At 40.6% G+C, this 21,268-nt stretch overlaps 2 protein-coding genes across 2 annotated transcripts; both read left to right on the top strand.

Moving 5' to 3' along the window:
* The first annotated feature begins 703 nt into the window (after positions 1–703).
* LOC112663598 (olfactory receptor 140-like) lies at positions 704–1,612 on the top strand. The gene has a single exon (XM_025452670.3). The coding sequence runs from the start codon at positions 831–833 to the stop codon at positions 1,527–1,529; it is 699 nt and encodes a 232-aa protein (XP_025308455.1). The 5' UTR covers positions 704–830; the 3' UTR covers positions 1,530–1,612.
* An 18,382-nt stretch (positions 1,613–19,994) lies between these two features.
* On the top strand, positions 19,995–20,903 carry LOC112663599 (olfactory receptor 4C3-like). Its single transcript, XM_025452671.2, has one exon. The coding sequence runs from the start codon at positions 19,995–19,997 to the stop codon at positions 20,901–20,903; it is 909 nt and encodes a 302-aa protein (XP_025308456.1).
* Positions 20,904–21,268: the final 365 nt, after the last annotated feature.

The raw sequence follows: 21,268 nt of genomic DNA, 5'->3' as shown, positions 1-21,268 counted from the left end.
TCACTAAGATACAGGGACTTGTGATGAGGCCAAAATGCTTAGATTTTATCTTAAATGTAAAGAAGAGCCTTTAGCAGATTTTAAACTGGATGATGACATGAGTGAATGATTGAATTTGATGCATATTACTGGCTGCAGTGTGGATGACTGAACAGGTGTCTGCGTGAGATATGAGGCAGGAGAGACTAGTTATGGTGTTGTTGGAGCAACCAGCAGATTATTTTGCTAATTGATCTAAGTCTAGTGCTGAGAACTATGGTTGGGGCATGGTGGGTGCTCAAAATGTTTGTGGAATCAATGAATGGATGGATGGATGGTTGAAAGCTAAGGAACAAGGTTTGGTAAAGTATGATGACAAATTTTGAGATTATGAAATGGATTAGGAAAGGGAGAAGTCAAGGATGACTTACTCTTATGTTTGTGGCGGGTGATGGAGGAAATATAGAAGGAAGAGCAAGTTGAGTTGGGGTTGAGATGAGGAAATCAGTTTTTGAGGAGATGCCAATGTGCAGTGAGAAGTGCAATTAGGAGCTGGTTGTGTGGCTCTAAAAAAAACAACTACAACAAATATTTAGGGAAATTATTTTCCCATAAGTGGTTATTTTTAATTAACTTCAACTTTTGAAGTTTCTCGAAAGGAGTAACAGATTTTTCTGGGTTAATCTCTTTTAACCCAAGTCCTTGCTCTAGCTCACGATTCACGGATAGTTCATGAAACATCACAGAATTTTTCATGCTGGAACTCTCACAGAACTCCGAGGTGCAGAGGGTTTTTTTGTGTGTTCTTTTTGATTGTCTACCTTGTCTCTGTTGGAGGCAACCTACTTATCATGATCACCATTATCTTCAGTCCCACCCTGGGCTCCCCTATGTACTTTTTCCTCTCATGCTTGTCATTCATTGATACTTGCTATTCCTCGTGTATGACCCCCAAACTCATCGCTGACTCCTTGTATCAGGGGAGGGCCATCTCTTTTGAGGGCTGCCTAGTTCAATTCCTTGTTGCCCATTTATTGGGAGGAATGGAAATCATTCTGCTCACGTTCATGGCCTATGACCGCTATGTGGCCATCTGCAAGCCCCTGCACTACACGACCGTCATGACCAGGCATCTCTGTGCCCTGCTGGTGGGGGTGGCTTGGTTGGGAGGCTTCCTGCATTCCCTGGTCCAGCTCCTCCTGGTCCTTCAGCTGCCCTTCTGTGGGCCTAATGTGATCAATCACTTTGTCTGTGACTTGTACCCTTTGCTGGAAGTCGCCTGTACCAACACGTATGTCATTGGCGTGCTGGTGGTCGCCAACAGTGGTGTGATCTGCCTGTTGAACTTCCTCATGCTGGCTGCCTCCTATGCTGTCATTCTGCGTTCCTTGAGTTGCCATGGTGCGGAGGCGAGACATAAAGCCCTGTCTACCTGTGGGGCCCACTTCACTGTTGTTGCTCTGTTCTTTGTGCCTTGTATATTTATTTATATGCAGCCATCGTCTACTTTGTCCATAGACAAAATAGTGGCTGTGCTTATTGTATTCTGACAACCATGTTCAACCCCCTGATTTATACACTGAGAAATGCAGAGGTGAAAAATGCCATGAAAAATCTATGGAAAAAATGAGCAATTGTGGATACTGGTATAGTAGGGGGAAAAAACCCCCTGTCATTCTTAGTAAGAATTCATATTGTTATGATGAGAGCTGAGAGACCATCAGAAAATTTCAAAATAAAACTAATTTGAACATTTCAAATTATGTCTAATCTATCCATGTCCTATGTTACTGACCAAACAGATTAGTATACACAACTTCAATTTCTTCTTAACAGTTTACACTAAATTGCAGGACATGGAAACACCATCTCTCTCTCCCTTGCCTTTGTCTGAGATGGAGCCTTCATCAGCCTGGGGAAATAATGATAGGTTAATCCCCTATAGAAATGTTACTAACCTGGTCCTCCAACTTTGCACATTGGAATATTGATCAGAGAAATTACTGATGGTTCACCTCTACCTGATTCTGTCTACAATTTTTTTTGAAATTGTACTGAATTGTAGCTTAATGTGATCTTATTACATTTAAAAATATGCTAGGAAGTGTCCATAAACTTCACAAGATTGCCAGGAGTCAAAAAGGTCAAGACTGCTTTTATCTGGCATGTGCCAGACAGAGGCTGCTACACTGCTGGGTCCTGGACAGAAGACCACAAGGTGCAGAGCAGTGACCAACTCTGGAGAACACTAGATGGGGCTGACCAGTCTTCAGTTGCCCTGAGATAGAAATTGTCCTTACTACATAATCTACACTTTCTCTTCATCTGCCATGTGGATTCTTAGATGGTGGTCCAAATCTTTCACGCCATAAACAGTTTTGAAATCACAACCTGGATACCAATAGTTAAATATCTTTTCCCTGAGTGTTATTGTTTTTTCCTTTGACTCTGAGGGAAGAGGGAAGGCAGCAGCTTTCTGAGCATCAATGCTGTCTCTGGAGGGACAAGTTGGTTTGGGGACAATAATGTCGGAGAGAATCTGTAGCTTGGGGCTCTGAGAATACAGCAAATACAATGAGGAATTATTGAGCCCAAGCCATGGAAGTGCACAGAATAGATTTACACTAAATATAACATAAATTCTGCAACAAATATATAAATATTATGTACCACATTGTCTAAACATTATGTGACCACATACACAAATGATTGACTTGGTACATCAGTTATAAATAGGATCTTATATTATCCTTATAAAAAGTTGACATGGTTTTCTTTTTAAAAATGAAGAAAATGTATTCACAGAGGCTGATTTACTTAGCCAAGGTTGAGCTAGAATTTAAATCCACATCTTTCTGCCTTTAAGTATGATCTTGCCAAAATGCACACTGCTTTACTATCTGCTGATCTTTCTCTGCATGTTTCATTTTGTTTCCTGCTTGTAAGCTTCCAGTTATCAATGTCCTTATTGTTAGTCTCTGATATGCACTTGCCCAGATTTAAAGTCCAGAGTCACTGTCCAGTATAACATCCAGGAGGCTTTGATTTTCTCTAACCCATATGTTAAAATGCTTGCTCCCGCTCACTTGTTACTGTGGAGAGACTTTGCTTTCCATGTGTATGTCTTCTTATAACTTGAATTTATTGAGTTCTCTAGTCAGCTGTCCCAGGTATTCTGCTTGAGGGCTGCATTTTATTGATAATACAGTGAAAGGAATTTTTTTAAAAAACTTTCATGGCAGGAAGAAAAATATAGACATAAAGTTAAAAAAACTCATTAGATGTAATAGCATTTCCTGCGCAATACTTTTGGGTATTTTTCCTAGTTTCAGCAGCTCATAATTTCCCTGTTTCACATCTAATGCCGGTAGCTTACACATTCCCCTACAATTTTATGTTCGATGGTATGAAGATTTTCTTCATCTGTTTAAGAAAGATGGCATTAATCATTATTTGTTGTCATAGAAAGTGTTTATGACATGATATGGAATTAAAAAATCAGGTTATGAAAAATCATGTGGTCTGGTGATGTAAAATTTTATAATCTGCTTGTTCAGGTCCGGATAGGGATGTGTGTTTGTAAGGAGGTTTATAAGGGCAACAGTACTTTATGGTATGATTCTGTTTTACTTTGAACTTTTACATGTGTTTGTTTTTAATGTACAATAAGCATACATGATTTCCCCAAACAACAGACACATTAAAAACAGAATATACTAGAACTCATAAATAAACTCAAGCTGGTTCCTTGACAAAAAACAACATCCCAGATGAGGTTCTAGATTCTGGGACATCACACTGAATACAATCACACTCAAATCTTATCTTCAGAAAAGGACCTGGAATGCCATTATAGAACATTTATTAATATAATGGGTTTTCCTCTTAATAGACCAATGGAGAAAAACCATATAATTATCTCAGTATATAGTGCTAAATTATTTTTTTCAGCTCGTAAATATATGCTATCAGTGATTATAATTCTTTTAGGGTCCTGGAGATGATTTAAAATAAGAAGGCTCTGGCAAGCAACGTTTGAGGGGCTTTTATTAGCTATTGTATATGTCACCCAATGAGAGTGGGGCAGTTGTCCCATTCCAGCACAACCCAACTCAGAGTGCCTTTCCTAAGGTTTTTACCACTGAATTTCTTTACCCTCATCTAGTTTCCCCGAATTTTGGATCTTCCCATCATCACATGGAGTATGTAGAGTGGTCCTTGGTGCTCACTGTGCTTAGAAAACTCAATGTATAGAGGTCTGCAGGTTGGAGAATTGGTTTCCTCAGGGTGCCTTCAAGTGGCCCACATCTTAGCACTTAAATCTATTCTACATTAAGGTTGATAAATAGTGATTGGAGGAGAAATATTTTACTTATTTACTGAAGTGTAAAGAAAAATATACACTGTATTTAGAAGATTTGAAAAGACGTAAAACTGTATGTATATTTATAATGGACACGTAACTAGACCTGCAGAAATGTACTATGCTTCTCTGAACTCTCATTTTCACCTGAGAACAGAGAACTTAATTTAGTCAAGTCTGTTTTTCTAATCTAATCTTGAGACTTCAGTTTTTAAAACAGTTCTATCCATGGTGGAGACACTTTCTCTTGAGTATGGCATCCTTTTCCCCAAAAGGTAAGTTTTGGAGGCTTAAGCACCCTGCCTTCTGTAGTCAATGGGACGGGTCCACTTGCTCCTTGTCTCGCTTTGCTTACATTCTAGCTCTTTGCTATAGGTGAAACTCATTGCATCTATTCCTCAATATAAAGCACCTACAGTGTTCCACCGGAAATTGTGAATGAGAGACAGGAGGTGCCAACTCGGCTCCATTATATGCTGTAGTTTTGTCGAGGAGATGTAGCTATATGTCTACTCCTTTTCTATGTACGATTCTCTGGCCCAGTCTTTCATTCATCATCCTTTTGGCTCAGCCCAAAACTTTAGAGTCATGCTGACCCTTCTCTCTCTCTCTCCTTCCTTCACCCTCATCTTATAGCTGATCCTTGAGCAAATATTTTTAGCTCAACTTCAAAATATTCCCCATCTTGAAGAGTTCCAGTCCCAGCCATGATAGAGTAAGCACCTATGGCCCTTACTTCTCCCTCCCACAGAGATACAGCTATGAACCCTAGATAGAATGCACAGAGAAGCCATCTGAACACTTTGAAGACTGAATGATAGTAGGCATATTCAGAAAGAGATCATTTGAAGGTTCAGCTCCCTCCCCTTCTCTATATGATTTGGTCTGAAGTCTAAAACCATCCAGACCTGGAAGTATGCATTGGGTACATGTAGGAAGAGCTCCAAGAGAATCCTTTTTTCTCTTTTTATTTTAAATCGAATTCACTAACATATAGTACATCATTAGTTTCAGATGTAGAATTCAATAATTCATCAGCTGCTCCTCATATCATGTGCCCTCCTTAATGCCTACCACACAATTATGCTATCCCCCCACCCACCTTCCCTCCAGCAGCCCTCAGTTTGTTTCCTACAGTTAAGAGTCTCTCATGGTTTTTCTCCCTCTCTTATGACTTCTTATACACAGTTTTTCCTCTCTTCCTCTATGATCCTCTGTGCTATTCCTTATTTTCCCCATATGAGTGAAACCATATGATAATTGTCTTTCTCTGATTGACATATTTCACTCAGCATATTACCCTCCAGTAGCATCCATGTCAATATAAATGGGAAGTATTCATTCTTTCTGATGTCTGAGTAATATTCCTTGTGTGGAACGTCTTTATTCATTCATCATTTATTCATTCATCTGTTGATGGACATCTTGGCTCTTTCCATAGTTTGGCTATTGTGGACATTGCTTCTATAAACATTTGGTGCAGGTGCCCCTTCAGATCACTACATCTGTATGTTTGGGGTCAATACCTAGCAGTGCAACTGATGGGTCAAAGGGTAGCTCTATTTTCAACCTCTTGAGGAACCTCCATACTGTTTTCCACAGTGGTTGCACCAGGTTGCATTTCCACCAACAATGTGAGAGAGTTCCTCTTTCTCCACATCCTTTCCAACATTTTTTTGTTTCCTGTCTTGCTAATTTTAGCCATTCTGACTAATGGTGTGAGGTGCTATCTCCTTGGGGTTTTGAGTTGTATTTCCCTGATGCCAAGTGATGTGGAGCATTTTTTCATGTGTCTGTTGGCCATTTGTATGTCTTCTTTGGAGAAATGCCTGTTCACGTCTTCTGCCCATTTCTTGACTGGATTGTTTGTTTTTTTGGGTGTTTAGTTTGATAAGTTCTTTCTTTTTAATAAAATAATTTTTTATTGGTGTTCAATTTACCAAGATACAGAAAAACACCCAGTGCTCATCCCGTCAAGTGTCCCCCAGTGCCCGTCACACAATCACTCCCACCCCCCGCTCTCCTCCCCTTCCACCACCCCTAGTTCGTTTCCCAGAGTTAGGAGTCTCTACGTTCTGTCTCCCTTTCTGATATTTCCCACACATTTCTTCTCCCTTCCCTTATATTCCCTTTCACTATTATTTATATTCCCCAAATGAATGAGAACATGCACTGTTTGTCCTTCTCTGATTGACTTACTTCACTCAGCATAATACCCTCCAGTTCCATCCATGTTGAAGCAAATGGTGGGTATTTGTCGTTTCTAATGGCTGAATAATATTCCATTGTATACATAAACCACATCTTCTTTATCCATTCATCTTTCGATGGACACCGAGGCTCCTTCCACAGTTTGGCTACTGTGGACATTGCTGCTAGAAACATCGGGGTGCAGGTGTCCCGGCGTTTCATTGCATCTGAATCTTTGGGGTAAATCCCCAACAGTGCAATTGCTGGATCGTAGGGCAGGTCTATTTTTAACTCTTTGAGGAACCTCCACACAGTTTTCCAGAGTGGCTGCACCAGTTCACATTCCCACCAACAGTGTAAGAGGGTTCCCCTTTCTCCGCATCCTCTCCAACATTTGTGTTTCCTGCCTTGTTTTTTTTTTTTTTTAAAGATTTTATTTATTTATTCATAGAGATGCAGAGAGAGAGAGAGAGAGAGAGAGAGAGAGGCAGAGACACAGGCAGAGGGAGAAGCAGGCTCCATGCAGAGAGCCCGACGCGGGACTCAATCCAGGGTCTCCAGGATCACGCCCTGGGCTGCAGGCAGCACCAAACCGCTGTGCCACTGGGGCTGCCCTGTTTCTTGCCTTGTTAATTTTCCCCATTCTCACTGGTGTGAGGTGGTATCTCATTGTGGTTTTGATTTGTATTTCCCTGATGGCAAGTGATGCAGAGCATTTTCTCATATGCATGTTGGCCATGTTTATGTCTTCCTCTGTGAGATTTCTCTTCATGTCTTTTGCCCATTTCATGATTGGATTGTTTGTTTCTTTGGTGTTGAGTTTAAGAAGTTCTTTGTAGATCTTGGAAACTAGCCCTTTATCTGATATGTCATTTGCAAATATCTTCTCCCATTCTGTAGTTTGTCTTTTAGTTTTGTTGACTGTATCCTTTGCTGTGCAAAAGCTTCTTATCTTGATGAAGCCCCAATAGTTCATTTTTGCTTTTGTTTCTTTTGCCTTCGTGGTTTTATCTTGCAAGACGTTACCGTGGCTGAGTTCAAAAAGGGTGTTGCCTGTGTTCTCCTCTAGGATTTTGATGGAATCTTGTCTCACATTTAGATCTTTCATCCATTTTGAGTTTATCTTTGTGTATGGAGAAAGAGAGTGGTCTAGTTTCATTCTTCTGCATGTGGATGTCCAATTTTCCCAGCACCATCTATTGAAGAGACTGTCTTTCTTCCAATGGATAGTCTTTCCTCCTTTATCGAATATTAGTTGACCATAAAGTTCAGGGTCCACTTCTGGGTTCTCTATTCTATTCCACTGATCTATGTGTCTGTTTTTGTGCCAGTACCACACTGTCTTGATGACCACAGCTTTGTAGTACAACCTGAAATCTGGCATTGTGATGCCCCCAGATATGGTTTTCTTTTTTAAAATTCCCCTGGCTATTTGGGGTCTTTTCTGATTCCACATAAATCTTAAAATAATTTGTTCTAACTCTCTGAAGAAAGTCCATGGTATTTTGATAGGGATTGCATTAAACGTGTAAATTGCCCTGGGTAACATTGACATTTTCACAATATTTATTCTGCCAATCCATGAGCATAGAATATTTTTCCATCTCTTTGTGTCTTCCTCAATTTCTTTCAGAAGTGTTCTATAGTTTTGAGGGTATAGATCCTTTACATCTTTGGTTAGGTTTATTCCTAGGTATCTTATGCTTTTGGGTGCAATTGTAAATGGGATGGACTCCTTAATTTCTCTTTCTTCAGTCTCATTGTTAGTGTAGAGAAATGCCATTGATTTCTGGGCATTGATTTTATATCCTGCCACGCTACCAAATTGCTGTATGAGTTCTACCAATCTTGGGGTGGAGGCTTTTGGGTTTTCTATGTAAAGTATCATGTCATCGGCGAAGAGGGAGAGTTTGACTTCTTCTTTGCCAATTTGAATGCCTTTAATGTCTTTTTGTTGTCTGATTGCTGAGGCTAGGACTTCCAATACTATGTTGAATAGCAGTGGTGAGAGTGGACATCCCTGTCTTGTTACTGATCTTAGGGGAGAGGCTCCCAGTGATTCCCTATTGAGAATGATATTTCCTGTGGTTTTTTTCGTAGATGGCTTTTAAGATATCGAGGAAAGTTCCCTCTATCCCTACACTCTGAAGAGTTTTGATCAGGAATAGATGCTGTATTTTGTCAAATGGTTTCTATGTATCTAATGAGAGGATCACATGGTTCTTGATTTTTCTCTTGCTGATATGATGAATCACATTGATTGTTTTACCAGTGTTGAACCAGCCTTGTGTCCCAGGGATAAATTCTACTTGGTCATGGGGAATAATTTTCTTCATGTGCTGTTGGATCCTATTGGCTAGTATCTTGTTGAGAATTTTTGCATCCCTGTTCATCAGGGATATTGGTCTATAATTCTCCTTTTTAGTGGGGTCTTTGTCTGGTTTTGGAATTAAGGTGATGCTGGCCTCACAGAACGAATTTGGAAGTACTCCATCTCTTTCTATCTTTCCAAACAGCTTTAGGAGAATAGGTATGATATTTAAACGTTTGATAGAATTCCCCTGGGAAGTCATCTGGCCCTGGACTCTTGTGTCTTGGGAGGTTTTTGATGACTGCTTCAATTTCCTCCCTGGGTATTGGCCTGTTCAGGTTTTCTTATTGTTCCTGTTCCGTTTTTGGTAGTTTCTGGCTTTCAAGAATGCGTCTATTTCTTCTAGATTGCCTAATTTATTGGCGTATAGCTGTTCATAATATGTTTTTAAAATCATTTGTATTTCCTTGGTGTTGGTAGTGATCTCTCCTTTCTCATTCATGATTTTATTAATTTGAGTCTTCTCTCTCTTCTTTTTAATAAGGTTGGCTAATGGTTTATCTATCTTATTAATTCTTTCAAAGAACCAACTCCTGGTTCTGTTGATGTGTTCCACAGTTCTTCTGGTCTCGATTTCGTTGAGTTCTGCTCGAATTTTAATTAACTCTCTTCTTCTGCTGGGTGTAGGGCCCATCTGCTGGTTTTCTCTAGCTCCTTTATGTGTAACATTAGCTTTTGTATTTGGGTTCTTTCCAGTTTTTGAATGGATGCTTGTATTGCGATGTATTTCCCCCTTAGGACTGCTTTTGCTGCATCCCAAAGATTTTGAGGGTTGTATCTTCATTCTCATTAGTTTCCATGAATCTTTTTAATTCTTCCTTAATTTCCTGGTTGACCCTTTCATCTTTTAGCAGGATGGTCCTTCACCTCCACATGTTTGAGGTCCTTCCAAACTTCTTGTTGTGATTTAGTTCTAATTTCAAGGCTTTATGGTCTGAGAATATGCAGGGGACAATCCCAATCTTTTGGTATCAGTTCAGACCCGATTTGTGACCCAGTATGTGGTCTATTCTGGAGAAAGTTCCATGTGCACTTGAGAAGAATGTGTATTCAGTTGAGTTTGGATGTAAAGTTTTGTAGATATCTGTGAAATCCATCTGGTCCAGTGTATCATTTAAAGCTCTCGTTTCTTTGGAGATGTTGTGCTTAGAAGACCTATCGAGGGTAGAAAGAGCTAGATTGAAGTCACCAAGTATAAGTGTATTATTATCTAAGTATTTCTTCACTTTGGTTATTAATTGGTTTAAATATTTGGCAGCTCCCACATTCGGGGCATATATATTGAGAATTTTTAAGTCCTCTTGTTGGATAGATCCTTTATGTATGAGATAGTGTCCCTCTTCATCTCTCAGTACAATCTTCGGAGTTAATTTAGTTTATCTGATATAAGGATGGCTACCCCTGCTTTCTTTTGAGGACCATTTGAATGGTAAATGGTTCTCCAACCTTTAGTTTTCAGGTTGTAGGTGTTCTTCTTTCTAAAATGAGTCTCTTGTAGACAGCAAATAGATGGGTCCTGATTTTTTATCCAGTCTGAAACCCTGCGCCTTTTGATGGGGTCATTAAGCCTGTTCACGTTCAGAGTTACTATTGACAGATATGAGTTTAGTGTCATCATGATATCTATTCAGTCCTTGTTTTTGTGGATTGTTCCACTGAACTTCTTCTTAAAGGGGAATTTTAAGAGTCCCCCTTAAAATTTCTTGCAGAGCTAGTTTGGAGGTCACATAATCTTTCAGTTCCTGCCTGTCTTGGAAGCTCTTTATCTCTCCTTCCATTTTGAATGAGAGCCTTGCTGGATAAAGTATTCTTGGTTGCATGTTCTTCTCATTTAGGACCCTGAATATATCCTGCCAGCCCTTTCTGGCCTGAAAGAAAAAAGGAAGAAAAAATGGAAAAAAGAGAAGAAAAAGAGAAAGAGAAAGAAAGAAAGGTGAAAAAAAAAGGGGGTGGGGAAGCAATCAGAAATCAAAAAGAAAAAAAAAAAAACACGGGGGAGTATCTTCTGATTCTGTATACTTTAAGTCCCTTGCCTCCCCTGGAACTTGTCCTTCTAGGTGGTCTTCTGGGGAGGGGCCTGTGGTGCTGATTTTCAGGTGTTAGCACTTGGGGGAGCTGCTCTGCCCCCTGCCTAGTGCAGGGCACAGTGGGGGTTGTTTACCCCGTGAGTCCCCAGGAGGAACAACCCCAGTGGTGGGGCCAGCTCTGGAAACCTGGATCAGCCCCCGCAGTAACTCCGGAGCTCTCCATCTGCAGGGCCTGGAGGCTCCGGGGCGGGGCCGCTGATCTGCTCAGCTCGGGGTAGGAGCGTCCTTGCTGTCCTGGGTCCTCCTGGCCTCTGCCTGTCCCGGGGGGAGGCCGGATCCTGGGCTGTGTCCCGGCGCCCTGTGCCCTGGAGCCTGCGCTGCTGGATTCATGCTCCTGCCCCGCAGCCCCCTTCGCGGAGCCTCTTCCTCCGCCCGAGCCCCTGCGAGCTGCTCCCGCCCCACCCCCCCTCCGTGGAGCCGCCCCCCGAGCCCCTCCGAGCTGCTCCGGGTCCCGCCGTGCGCGCTGCAGCCCTTAGGGAGCTCGGCGCACTCTCCTGGGTGCGCAGTTGCTCTGTTACTGTCCCAGGGAGCCCGAGGGCATCCCCGCCCTCCTGGGGTCCTGCTCCACCTCCCTGCGAGGCCTTTCTGCCCGGGCAGATTGGTGCAGCTCCTGATTCTTCTCTCCTGTCCTGGGAACCCTCGCCCCGGCCTCAGCTCGGCTCCTCGCGGGGCCCCTCCCCCTTGGAGGCCTTTTGTTTCTTTATTTCTTTTTCCCCGTCTTCCTACCTTGATAGAAGCGCGAACTCTTCTCACTGTAGCGTTTCAGCTGTTCTCTCTTTAAATCTCAGGCCGAATTCGTAGATTTTGAGGATGATTTGAAAGTTATCTAGGTAATTTGGTAGGGACAGGTGACTTGGTGACCCTACTCTTCCACCATCTTGCCCCTCCTCCGATAAGTTCTTTATTGATCTCAGATACTAGCCCTTTATGTGATATATCATTTGCTAATATCTTCCCCATTCGGTAGGTTGCTTTTTAGTTTTGTTGACTGTTTCCTTTGCTGTGTAGAAGCTTTTCATCTTGATTAAGTCCCAATAGTTCATTTTTGTTTTTCTTTCTCTTGCCTTTGGAGATGTGCCCAGAAAGAAACTTACTGTGGCCGAGGTCAGAGGTTGCTGCCTGTGTTCTCCTCGAGGATTTTGATAGATCCCTGTCTCACATTTGATCTTTCATCCTTTTTGAATTTATCTTTGTGTATGGTGTAAGAAAATGGTCCACTTTCATTCTTCTATATGTGGCTGATTTTCCCAAAACCATTTATTGAAGAGACTTTTTTTCCATTGGATATTCTTTTCTACTTTGTCAAAAATGAGTTGACCAGAGAGTTGAGGGTCCATTTCTGGGTTCTCTCTTCTGTTCCATTGATATATGTGTCTGTTTTTGTGCCAGTACCATATTGTCTTGATGATTACAGTTTTGTAATACAGCTTGAAGTCTCGCATTGTGATGCTACTGGATTTGGTTTTCTTTTTCAACAGTCTTCTGGCTTTTCTGGTTCCATACAAATTTTGGGATTATTTAAGAGAAACTTTCTCTTGCTGGTCAGACAAGCGGGCCAGAGAATGAGGGGGTGAATCTCTTCCTTTCTTTTTCCTCTCCCTCATTCTATTCCTATTCTTTCTGTTTTCTCCTGTCCTAGACCCCAGTCAGTCTTCTGGCAGAAAAGCAGTACAAGGGCAATAATGGCGGTAGGACGGAGCCTTAATCTTTTAGGGAGGGGGATATTTTTATTTGACTATTGGAGCTGTGATCTCAGGAGCCTGGGACAAATCCTTCTTATTATCTCTGTCCTCCTGAAACTTGGTCATAGACTCAGAAGCACGCAGCACAGAGAGAAACTAAAGCGGTTTCAAGAGCTAAAAAGCACCAGGGATATCAATGAGAGGAGGGCACTCAAGAAAGTCATTTCGTTAAATTGTATATGAATTCCAGGACTCTCCACCTCAGAGTTGTGAATGTGTGAATCTGAACTTAATCAGCATACCAAGGTCTTTGAGAATGGCTTTATAGGGTAGAGCAAGGGGAGGAGGGCGGGGGGTGGGAGTGAATGGGTGACGGGCACTGGGTGTTATTCTGTATGTTAGTAAATTGAACACCAATAAAAAAAAAAATAAATATAGGGTAGAGCACCACTCAAGTCCCAGACTGGCCACTGGGTGGCGCACAGGATTTGCTAACTGCAAAGGATTTGCTAACTGAACTGACTTTGGAATCACAGTCCACAGAAGATGGGTTGGAAATTGCAACCTGAAACTAACCCGGTTAATTCCTGCTAAAATTAAAAATTCAACACTCTTGATTTAAAATATCAGATATTACATAATATTCAAAATATCCAGGATACAATCCAATATTTCTAAACATACAGAGAAGCAGGAAATCTCAACCTGCAAGTGGGAAAAAAAATCAGCAGAGTCAAAGACTTTAAAGCAACCATTATAATCATGATAGCATAAGTAAGGGCAAGCATACTTGAAACAAATGGAAAGATAGGAAGTGTCAGCAAAGAAATAGAAATTATAAAGAAGAATGGAATTGAAAACAGAACTGAAGGAATCAATGGCCAAAATAAAGAATTCACTGGCTGGGCTCAGTGGCACTGTAGGAATATGAAAGAAAGGTGAACTTGAAGATAGATCAATAGAAACTATCAAGTCTGAACCACAGAGAGGAAAAAGATTTACAAAACTGGACAAAGTCTCAGGGATTTGTGGGACAATGTCAAAATGTCTAACCTTCATGTTACTAGAATTTCGGAAAAAAGAGGAGAAAGGAGGTGTCTTAAAAAAATTTAAAAAAAATAATGACTGAAAACTTCCCAAATTTGGTAAAATATATAAATTTAGAGGTGCAGGTAGTTCAGCAAATCAGGACTGGATGAACTTAGAGAAATCCATTGGGGACACACCATAATCAGACAATTAAAAAAAACCGAGAGAAAGAAAATCTTTGATTTATAGAGTGGAACACCTATAAAACCACGAAGCAGTTCAAGAAGTAGAAGATTTCTAGCCCTCCCAGGATTCCTTATATTTCTTTCCAATCATATCTCTTTTTTTCCCTTAAAGGTCAACACTACCATGACTTTTATGATAAAATTTCTTTGCTTTTCTTCATACTTTTATACATTTATCACCTATGTACACACCCCTAGGTTGGTCTATTTAAAATTTTAAATACAGCAATCTTGTATGAAATCTGGATTCTTTGACTCACCATTGTGCTTGTGAGATTGAGTCATGTTATATCTGTCATTCACTTATTTTCATTCTGTTAGTCTGTTGTATAAATTTACAACACTTTTTAACCCATTCTATTAATTATAGACATTTAAGTTGTTACCAGTTTTATGCTACTACAAATAGCTCTGTTAACAATCTTGGTGATGTGTCTTCCAATGCATAGCTGCATACCTTTGTCTTGGGTTTATATCCAGGAATCGGGTTCTGGGTCATAAATTAGATGCATATTTATGGATATCCAATATATACTTGGAAAACAATTATGCATTTCCACTAGCAGCGTATGAAAGACACCATTCCTCCATAGTGATAATAAACTCTTGGTATCGACCCTCTTTTTAATTTTATCATGTAGGGGTAGTATTGCAGTGGTATTTTATTGTGATTCTGTATCTTATTTCTCAGATGATAAAAGAGAGGAGTCCTACCCTCTTAGATATTTACTGGCCATTGGGTATATTCTTTGCTGAAGTGCTATTCCAAACTCATGTGATTGTTTTTATCTTCTTGATTTGTAAGGGTTCTTAATATTTTCTACATCATTCCTGGTTCTGAGAAGCAGAAGCTAAGGCAGAGTAGATGTGCAAGAGATTTACTGGGGGAAACACTGCTGGGGGAAGGCGGGAGGAGCCATCCAGAATGACACAGATCCCACTCTGTGAAGGAGAACTGAGAAAAGGAAGAAAGAAACTCATGAACTGCATTGTAGTTCTAAGAAACAAGACTTAGGAAATTCTTGAATTAAAATGAAGAGTAGTGGGGGTGCCTAGGTGTCTCAGTTGGTTAAGTATCTAATTCTTGATTTCAGCTCAGGTCATGGTTTCAGAGTCATGAGATCAGGCCCTACATTGGACTATGTGCTCAGTGTGGTGTCTGCTTGAGACTCTCTCTCTGCCCCTTTCCCTGCTTGAGCTCTCTCTCTGTCTCTCTCAAATAAGTAATTAAGTAAGTAAGTAAATAAATAAATAAATAAATAAATAAATAAATAGTAGTGATTGGAATTTGGGGAAGGGAATTTTGAAGAAAGTGAAGGTTTTAAATGGTCCTTTAGGGTAACTGGGAAAATGTTTTGATTGTAGAAACAGAGTAGGATTCCTAGGCAATGTTAATGAGCCTTTCAAAGGTGATAATTTGAATTTTAGTGGATTAAATTATCCCTATTTTGTGACTCTTTCTAGAAGCTTTCACTAAACAGGTTCGGAGGAGGCTTAGTGTATTCATTCAGTCCTGGGGAATAGCTGAGCATGTACCAAGAAGGCAAGAGTGCTAGAAAGGCAAGTGGTTACGTATTTTATGGAGAAAAATTTGCTACCTCCATCAATAAGTATTAAATATGTGTATATCTGTCAGCATTTAAAATGTGTAAAATGAACTCAGCAATTACATTTTATTTGATTCCATTTATTTGGAGACTACTACTCCGTTTAGAATACAAATTCTACGCTGCCAAGGGCTATGTTTGCCTCATTCACTATGGTATTCCTGACACTTAGAAAGGTGCTATCTTTTATTAGGTATAGTCTGAAAAAATCCTCATTGAATGTTTAAAATTGTGGAAGTACAATTCTGATTCATGTCATTTCGATCTTTTGGTGCACTACACAGCAAAGGCATGGATGAAGGACAGCCATCCTCTTCTCTCTGCTTTAAGCGGGGAGATGAAAGACCTGTGTCTAAAACACAGAAGATGCCCAATAAATGCCATGGATCCTTCCTGATGTTGTTTTTCAGTCAGCAGTTTCTCTAAAAACACCCTCCAGTTTGAGTCCCTGAAATATCCCGACTCTCCTTTTCTCTTGATGATTGATAGTTTCTCTCTCAAGACACTAGAAGGACACTGGGCACTTCTAAGAGGCACAGGAGTCCCTTCCTTGTGAGACCAAAACAGTATTCAGGGGACTAATTAAATGATGGTGCCAGCCTTGTTCTGATCTGTGAAGGAGGCACAAGCTCCAGCACTGCTTCTGCAAGTGATCCTGTGAGAGAGAATTAGTCTCTCTTGGAAAGGCAGAAGCACATGGCACTGACAGTCCCTGTGCTATCATTCCCAACTCCCTTATAAAAGCCCTGTCTAGTGGAAGGAGAAAGCTTTTCTCTGAGACTGTGCTGGTGAATATCCTTAGCAGAAAAGGGAGCTAGCAAGTCAGCTCCTCCTTCAAGAGAAGGCAGATAATGGAAGGTTATGGCTGCATTGGAAAGGGGACAGGCCCATATGGGAAAGACAATGTGAAGACTCCTGGTAGTTATCCTGCTTTTACAGAGATCCTCAGGGGGTCAGTAGGGCATTCTGCACTCACAGGATTTCTAGAAATTTTCCCCTCTGGATTACAACTTCCCTTCTCAGTGAGCCTCACTCCAGATTGGTGTGGATGGGGCAGGGAGAGTGGAGTCAGGTACTTCAGTGGGATGTGTATGTGGGAGTGTCACGCCGAGGCAGGGTCTGTGCCATGCACATCCATACTACTCTTATCTCTCTTTTCTTGGCTGCAGTATTTTGAAAGTGTGGCATGCAACTCTGTCATTTCACTTACCTCCCTGCTGCTGTTTAGCATTCTTGCCGTTTGGGTTGGAAGCATATCCGGTCCTGCTTTCTTTCACTCATAATGCCTTTTTAAGGCCTTTGACCTATATTCAGAAAAATGAGTAACAGTGGAGAGTGTTATACTTAAATACCGAGGCTAGTGGAAAGTGTTATTCTCAATAATTTGAAAGTATCCTGGCAGGTATTTTAACTTTATGTTGAAGCTGTGGGTCTTTATGTTGAAGGAGCATCTATAGTTGTGGATCTTAATATTCCTCCACTTATATTTGTCCATTTTTCTTCCTATGGTAAATGAAAGTAACCAAGAACTGGCCACTTACTGTACCATATCTTTCTATTAATACTAACAGCATAGTTGTTTTTCAAGACATGTTATACTAAACTATTTTTAAAGATATAGATAGTCTTGAAGGAATAAATACTTCTGAGTTAAAAAAAAAAAAGGAAAGGGTCAGGCTGATGTGCTGCACAACGTGGGTTCAAGCTGCACCTCTGGCATGGATTTTCCATGGGACCTTGGACCAGTGCATCTAATCTCTCTAAGTCTGAGATCCACCATCTTTAAAATAGTCAATTGGAAGCCATGATTGTAAATGCTAGCAGGTTCTTAAGCAGATAAAGGGGAAATGGATGACAGAACAAATTCCCAGCTGCTTGTAAATTAATGACCATCTTTTCGGTTCTCACCTTGTACTAGTCTAAGAAACCTTCAGCTCAGATGAGTTTTGGTAATCAGTAGCACCTTCCCAGTCTGTGCTTTATCTCAGTGGATAAAACAATTCTAATCTCATCCAGGAGTTTAATCACATGAAACAGTGAAATTTGGGATATGCTTGGCGCTGGTCTGGATAATCCTTTAAGAACTCTTCTAGATCCACCTGTCCATGCGTTAGGGTGTAAAAACAAAGCACAACACAACACCTGGAGACCTGTTGTCCTCAGATCCAGTCAATGTAAGTTTTCTATAGTCTGTTTTTAAAATTAAATGAAAGAAAAATGCAACCCAAAACTGCAGTAGAATAATTTTACTAAAAGCCTCATTACTTTCTACAAAATAATTTTGTTTCTCATAGATAACTCAAACAGGAGACTTCTTTTTGGGGGGAATAGCTTTTAACAAATAATTTCTTTCATGCTCCCACAGGTCACAGAAGTGAGTCAGCTTAACATTTCTATTTTTTGGTGTATAAATTCATTATTTGGCTAACTTCTGTGCTTTTCTATCTTGTGTTCTATATGAGGATCAGTATTAGGGCATTTTTTGTTTGATAATATTATTATTTTTTTTTGTTTGATAATATTATGGTTTTGAATATAATTAGCTATTTAAAAAATAACTAAGTTAGTTTTGAATTCTTCCACTTAGGTCCTTGGGTCCTTATGCCACATAAAGAGCTTGCTTGCTGCCTATGGTGTTGATGATGGTGATTTCAGAGATGCCATTTATTGAATGTTTATCACATCTAGGCTCCATACAGACACTCTGGCATTCCCCATTCTCATTTACTTCTCTTTGCACCACACGGTGTAGCAGTTCTTTTAGTTTCATTTTATAGATAAGAGCATTGAGGCTTTGAGAAGTTGTTCATGGTTAAATGGCCAAAAAATGGCAGAGGAAGGATTCAAACCGAGGTAAGTTTAAGTGACATTCTAGTGCACTGAAGCCCACAGAATCTGTAGCAAGACCACCTAGGTGCAAGTGCCAGCTCTGGCACTTATTAGCTAGCTGATTATGCTTCTGTGGGTTGCTAATATGTGGCTCACTTTCTTGCTGTGCAAAAGGAGGATAAAAGCAGTGATCTACCTCATGGGCATAACGTGAGGATTAAAGGAGCTGATATATATAAAGCAGTTAAGGATAGTGTTTGTCAAAAACTACATAGTACTCGGGTGTTTGCCCTTATCACACTGTCTGTGCTCTTGGCCATAATGTTCTACTCTGTAAAGGTCCCCATCGGACGTGTCATTTGCAGAAACTACATTTACCATCTTGCACTAAAACTAGGAGACAGAAAAATGGGGCAACTTGCTGATCAACACGGGAATCTTCTCCCCAGTGTTCTTATATCTGGGTGTCTCTTCCTCTGACACTTAGTGACTCTTCCGTAATTCTTATCATACAGATCTTCAGCAAGTTGGAAGATTCAGCTATTCTAAGGAGGCCTGTGTTTCCAGGAAAACAATAGGTTGTTGGTGGGTTGGGTTAGTGTCATTTTTTTTTGTTGTTTGTTTGTTTGTTTAAAACTCAGATAGGCCCTGGCATTTCCATATCATTATGAGAATAAAGGGTGAGTGGGAATATTCCACCAGATGCATTTATAGCTGGTTAAGATGGGGTATCTGCTCTCCCTGCCCCTGGTTTTAGTAAACAGCCAGATACTCCTTATTTAAGAGAATCTTTCACTGATGATCACCAAACTCTTGCTTTGAGTCCTTCCTGTAGATGTAGAGAGACAAGTTAGCTTTTAAACAGAACGATTGCACTAAGCCAAGGGAGCGCAAAAGCAGAAAAATGTAAAATGTCAAGGGCAAATGGGAAGAGTAATGTAAATTTGGCTTCCTGATGATGCTGCCCACAGCGTGGTTTCAGAGAGGAAGGAGATGAGCAGGGGGAGAACTGGGAAGTTGGGGAGGTCTCCAGTTCTCCCACTCATGTCCTCTCAGTCTGGCTTTAGTTTGTTTTACATCCGTTTCTCTTACCATCAGAGACACTGTCAGAAAGTATAGAAAACCTCATTGAAAAGTTCAAGAAGAAAGACTTAATTCAAAGGGTATGGACTACATATGCAGAAATTTCAGGAGATCCTAAAAATTCATGGTCTTCTTAAGTGCCATAGAATCTATGAGGAACCATCCTGAAAATTGTCAGAGGTGCACTCTAGCTGAATTAGAAAATCTGCCACGTGTTCAGTTTCAGGAGTAACAAAACTAATTTAAAATTTACATAATTCAATTAATATTTTCATGTAATAACTTAGATATCTACTTCCCAGTGTTGCTAAAGTTTAAACAATAGACACATGATCACATTTAGTAGTTGACAGAGTGAATTGGTATAAAAATTTTGGAACAGAAAGAATTTAGGAGAGACAAAGGGAAGTGGGGGTGTCCCAAGAAAACCTTGCAACACTTTTTCCCTCCTACGATTCTGTTAAAATAATGTTCTTCTCTTGACTTTACAGGCAATAGCATATGTGCATTCTCCTTCTTCTTGGACTCTATGGAAATGCCACACAATATCACAGAATTTTTCATGCTGGGACTCTCACAGAATGCAGAGATACAGCGGGTCCTCTTTGTGTTTTTTTTGATCATCTATGTGGCCACGGTGTGTGGCAACATGCTCACTGTGGTCACTATCACCTCCAGTCCCATGCTGGCTTCCCCCATGTATTATTTCCTGGCCAACTTGTCCTTTATTGACACCTGTTATTCGTCCTCTATGGCTCCTAAACTCATTGCTGACTCCTTGTGTGAGGGGAGAGCCATCTCTTTTGAGGGCTGCCTGGCTCAGCTCTTTGGAGCCCATTTTCTGGGAGGTGTTGAGATCATTCTGCTCACGGTCATGGCCTATGACCGCTATGTGGCCATCTGCAAGCCCCTGCACTACACGACCATCATGACCAGGCATCTCTGTGCCCTGCTGGTGGGGGTAGCTTGGTTCGGAGGCTTCCTGCATTCCCTGGTCCAGCTCCTCCTGGTCCTTCAGCTGCCCTTCTGTGGGCCTAATGTGATCAATCACTTTGTCTGTGACTTGTACCCCTTGCTGGAAGTCGCCTGCACCAACACGTATGTCATCGGCGTGCTGGTGGTCGCCAACAGTGGTGTGATCTGCCTGTTGAACTTCCTCATGCTGGTTGCTTCCTATGCTGTCATCCTGCGTTCCTTGAGGTACCATGGTGCGGAGGCGAGACGTAAAGCCCTGTCCACCTGTGGGGCTCACTTCACTGTTGTTGCCCTGTTCTTTGTGCCTTGTATATTTATTTATATGCGGCCATCATCTACTTTGTCCATAGACAAAATAGTGTCAGTTTTTTATGGTATTTTGACACCTATGTTGAATCCACTCATTTATACCCTAAGAAATGAAGAGGTAAAAAATGACATGAGAAAGCTCTTCACTCAGTAAGAAACTGCAGGTGTAAAATGTGTAAAATAAACTGCAGGGTTTATTTCTGTAAGTGGAACAAACTGAAACCTGTTTATATTATTGAATATCACCTTATTCCATTTTACCTATGTGTCCATCTTCATAGATTTTTATGGTCTAGTGTTTTCCTATAATTGCATAATTTTATGATAAAACAGCTGTATGAAATATATAGGGCACAAATGATTATTATGCCTTTTTAGAAATGAGGAAATTTTTGTCTCCTCATATGATTAATTGATTAATTAAGATTATCTGGCTTTGAAGTGCCTAAGCTAGCACTCAAAATTAGTTTTTTTCTGATCCATCATCCATATCTTTCAATAGCAATCCATGTTGTATCA

This window comes from Canis lupus, chromosome 18 (genome assembly GCF_003254725.2).
Source record: "Canis lupus dingo isolate Sandy chromosome 18, ASM325472v2, whole genome shotgun sequence".
NCBI classification, from domain to species: domain Eukaryota; kingdom Metazoa; phylum Chordata; class Mammalia; order Carnivora; family Canidae; genus Canis; species Canis lupus.
Note: the sequence above shows the minus strand (reverse complement) of the source record. Positions and strands in the feature narration are given on the sequence as shown.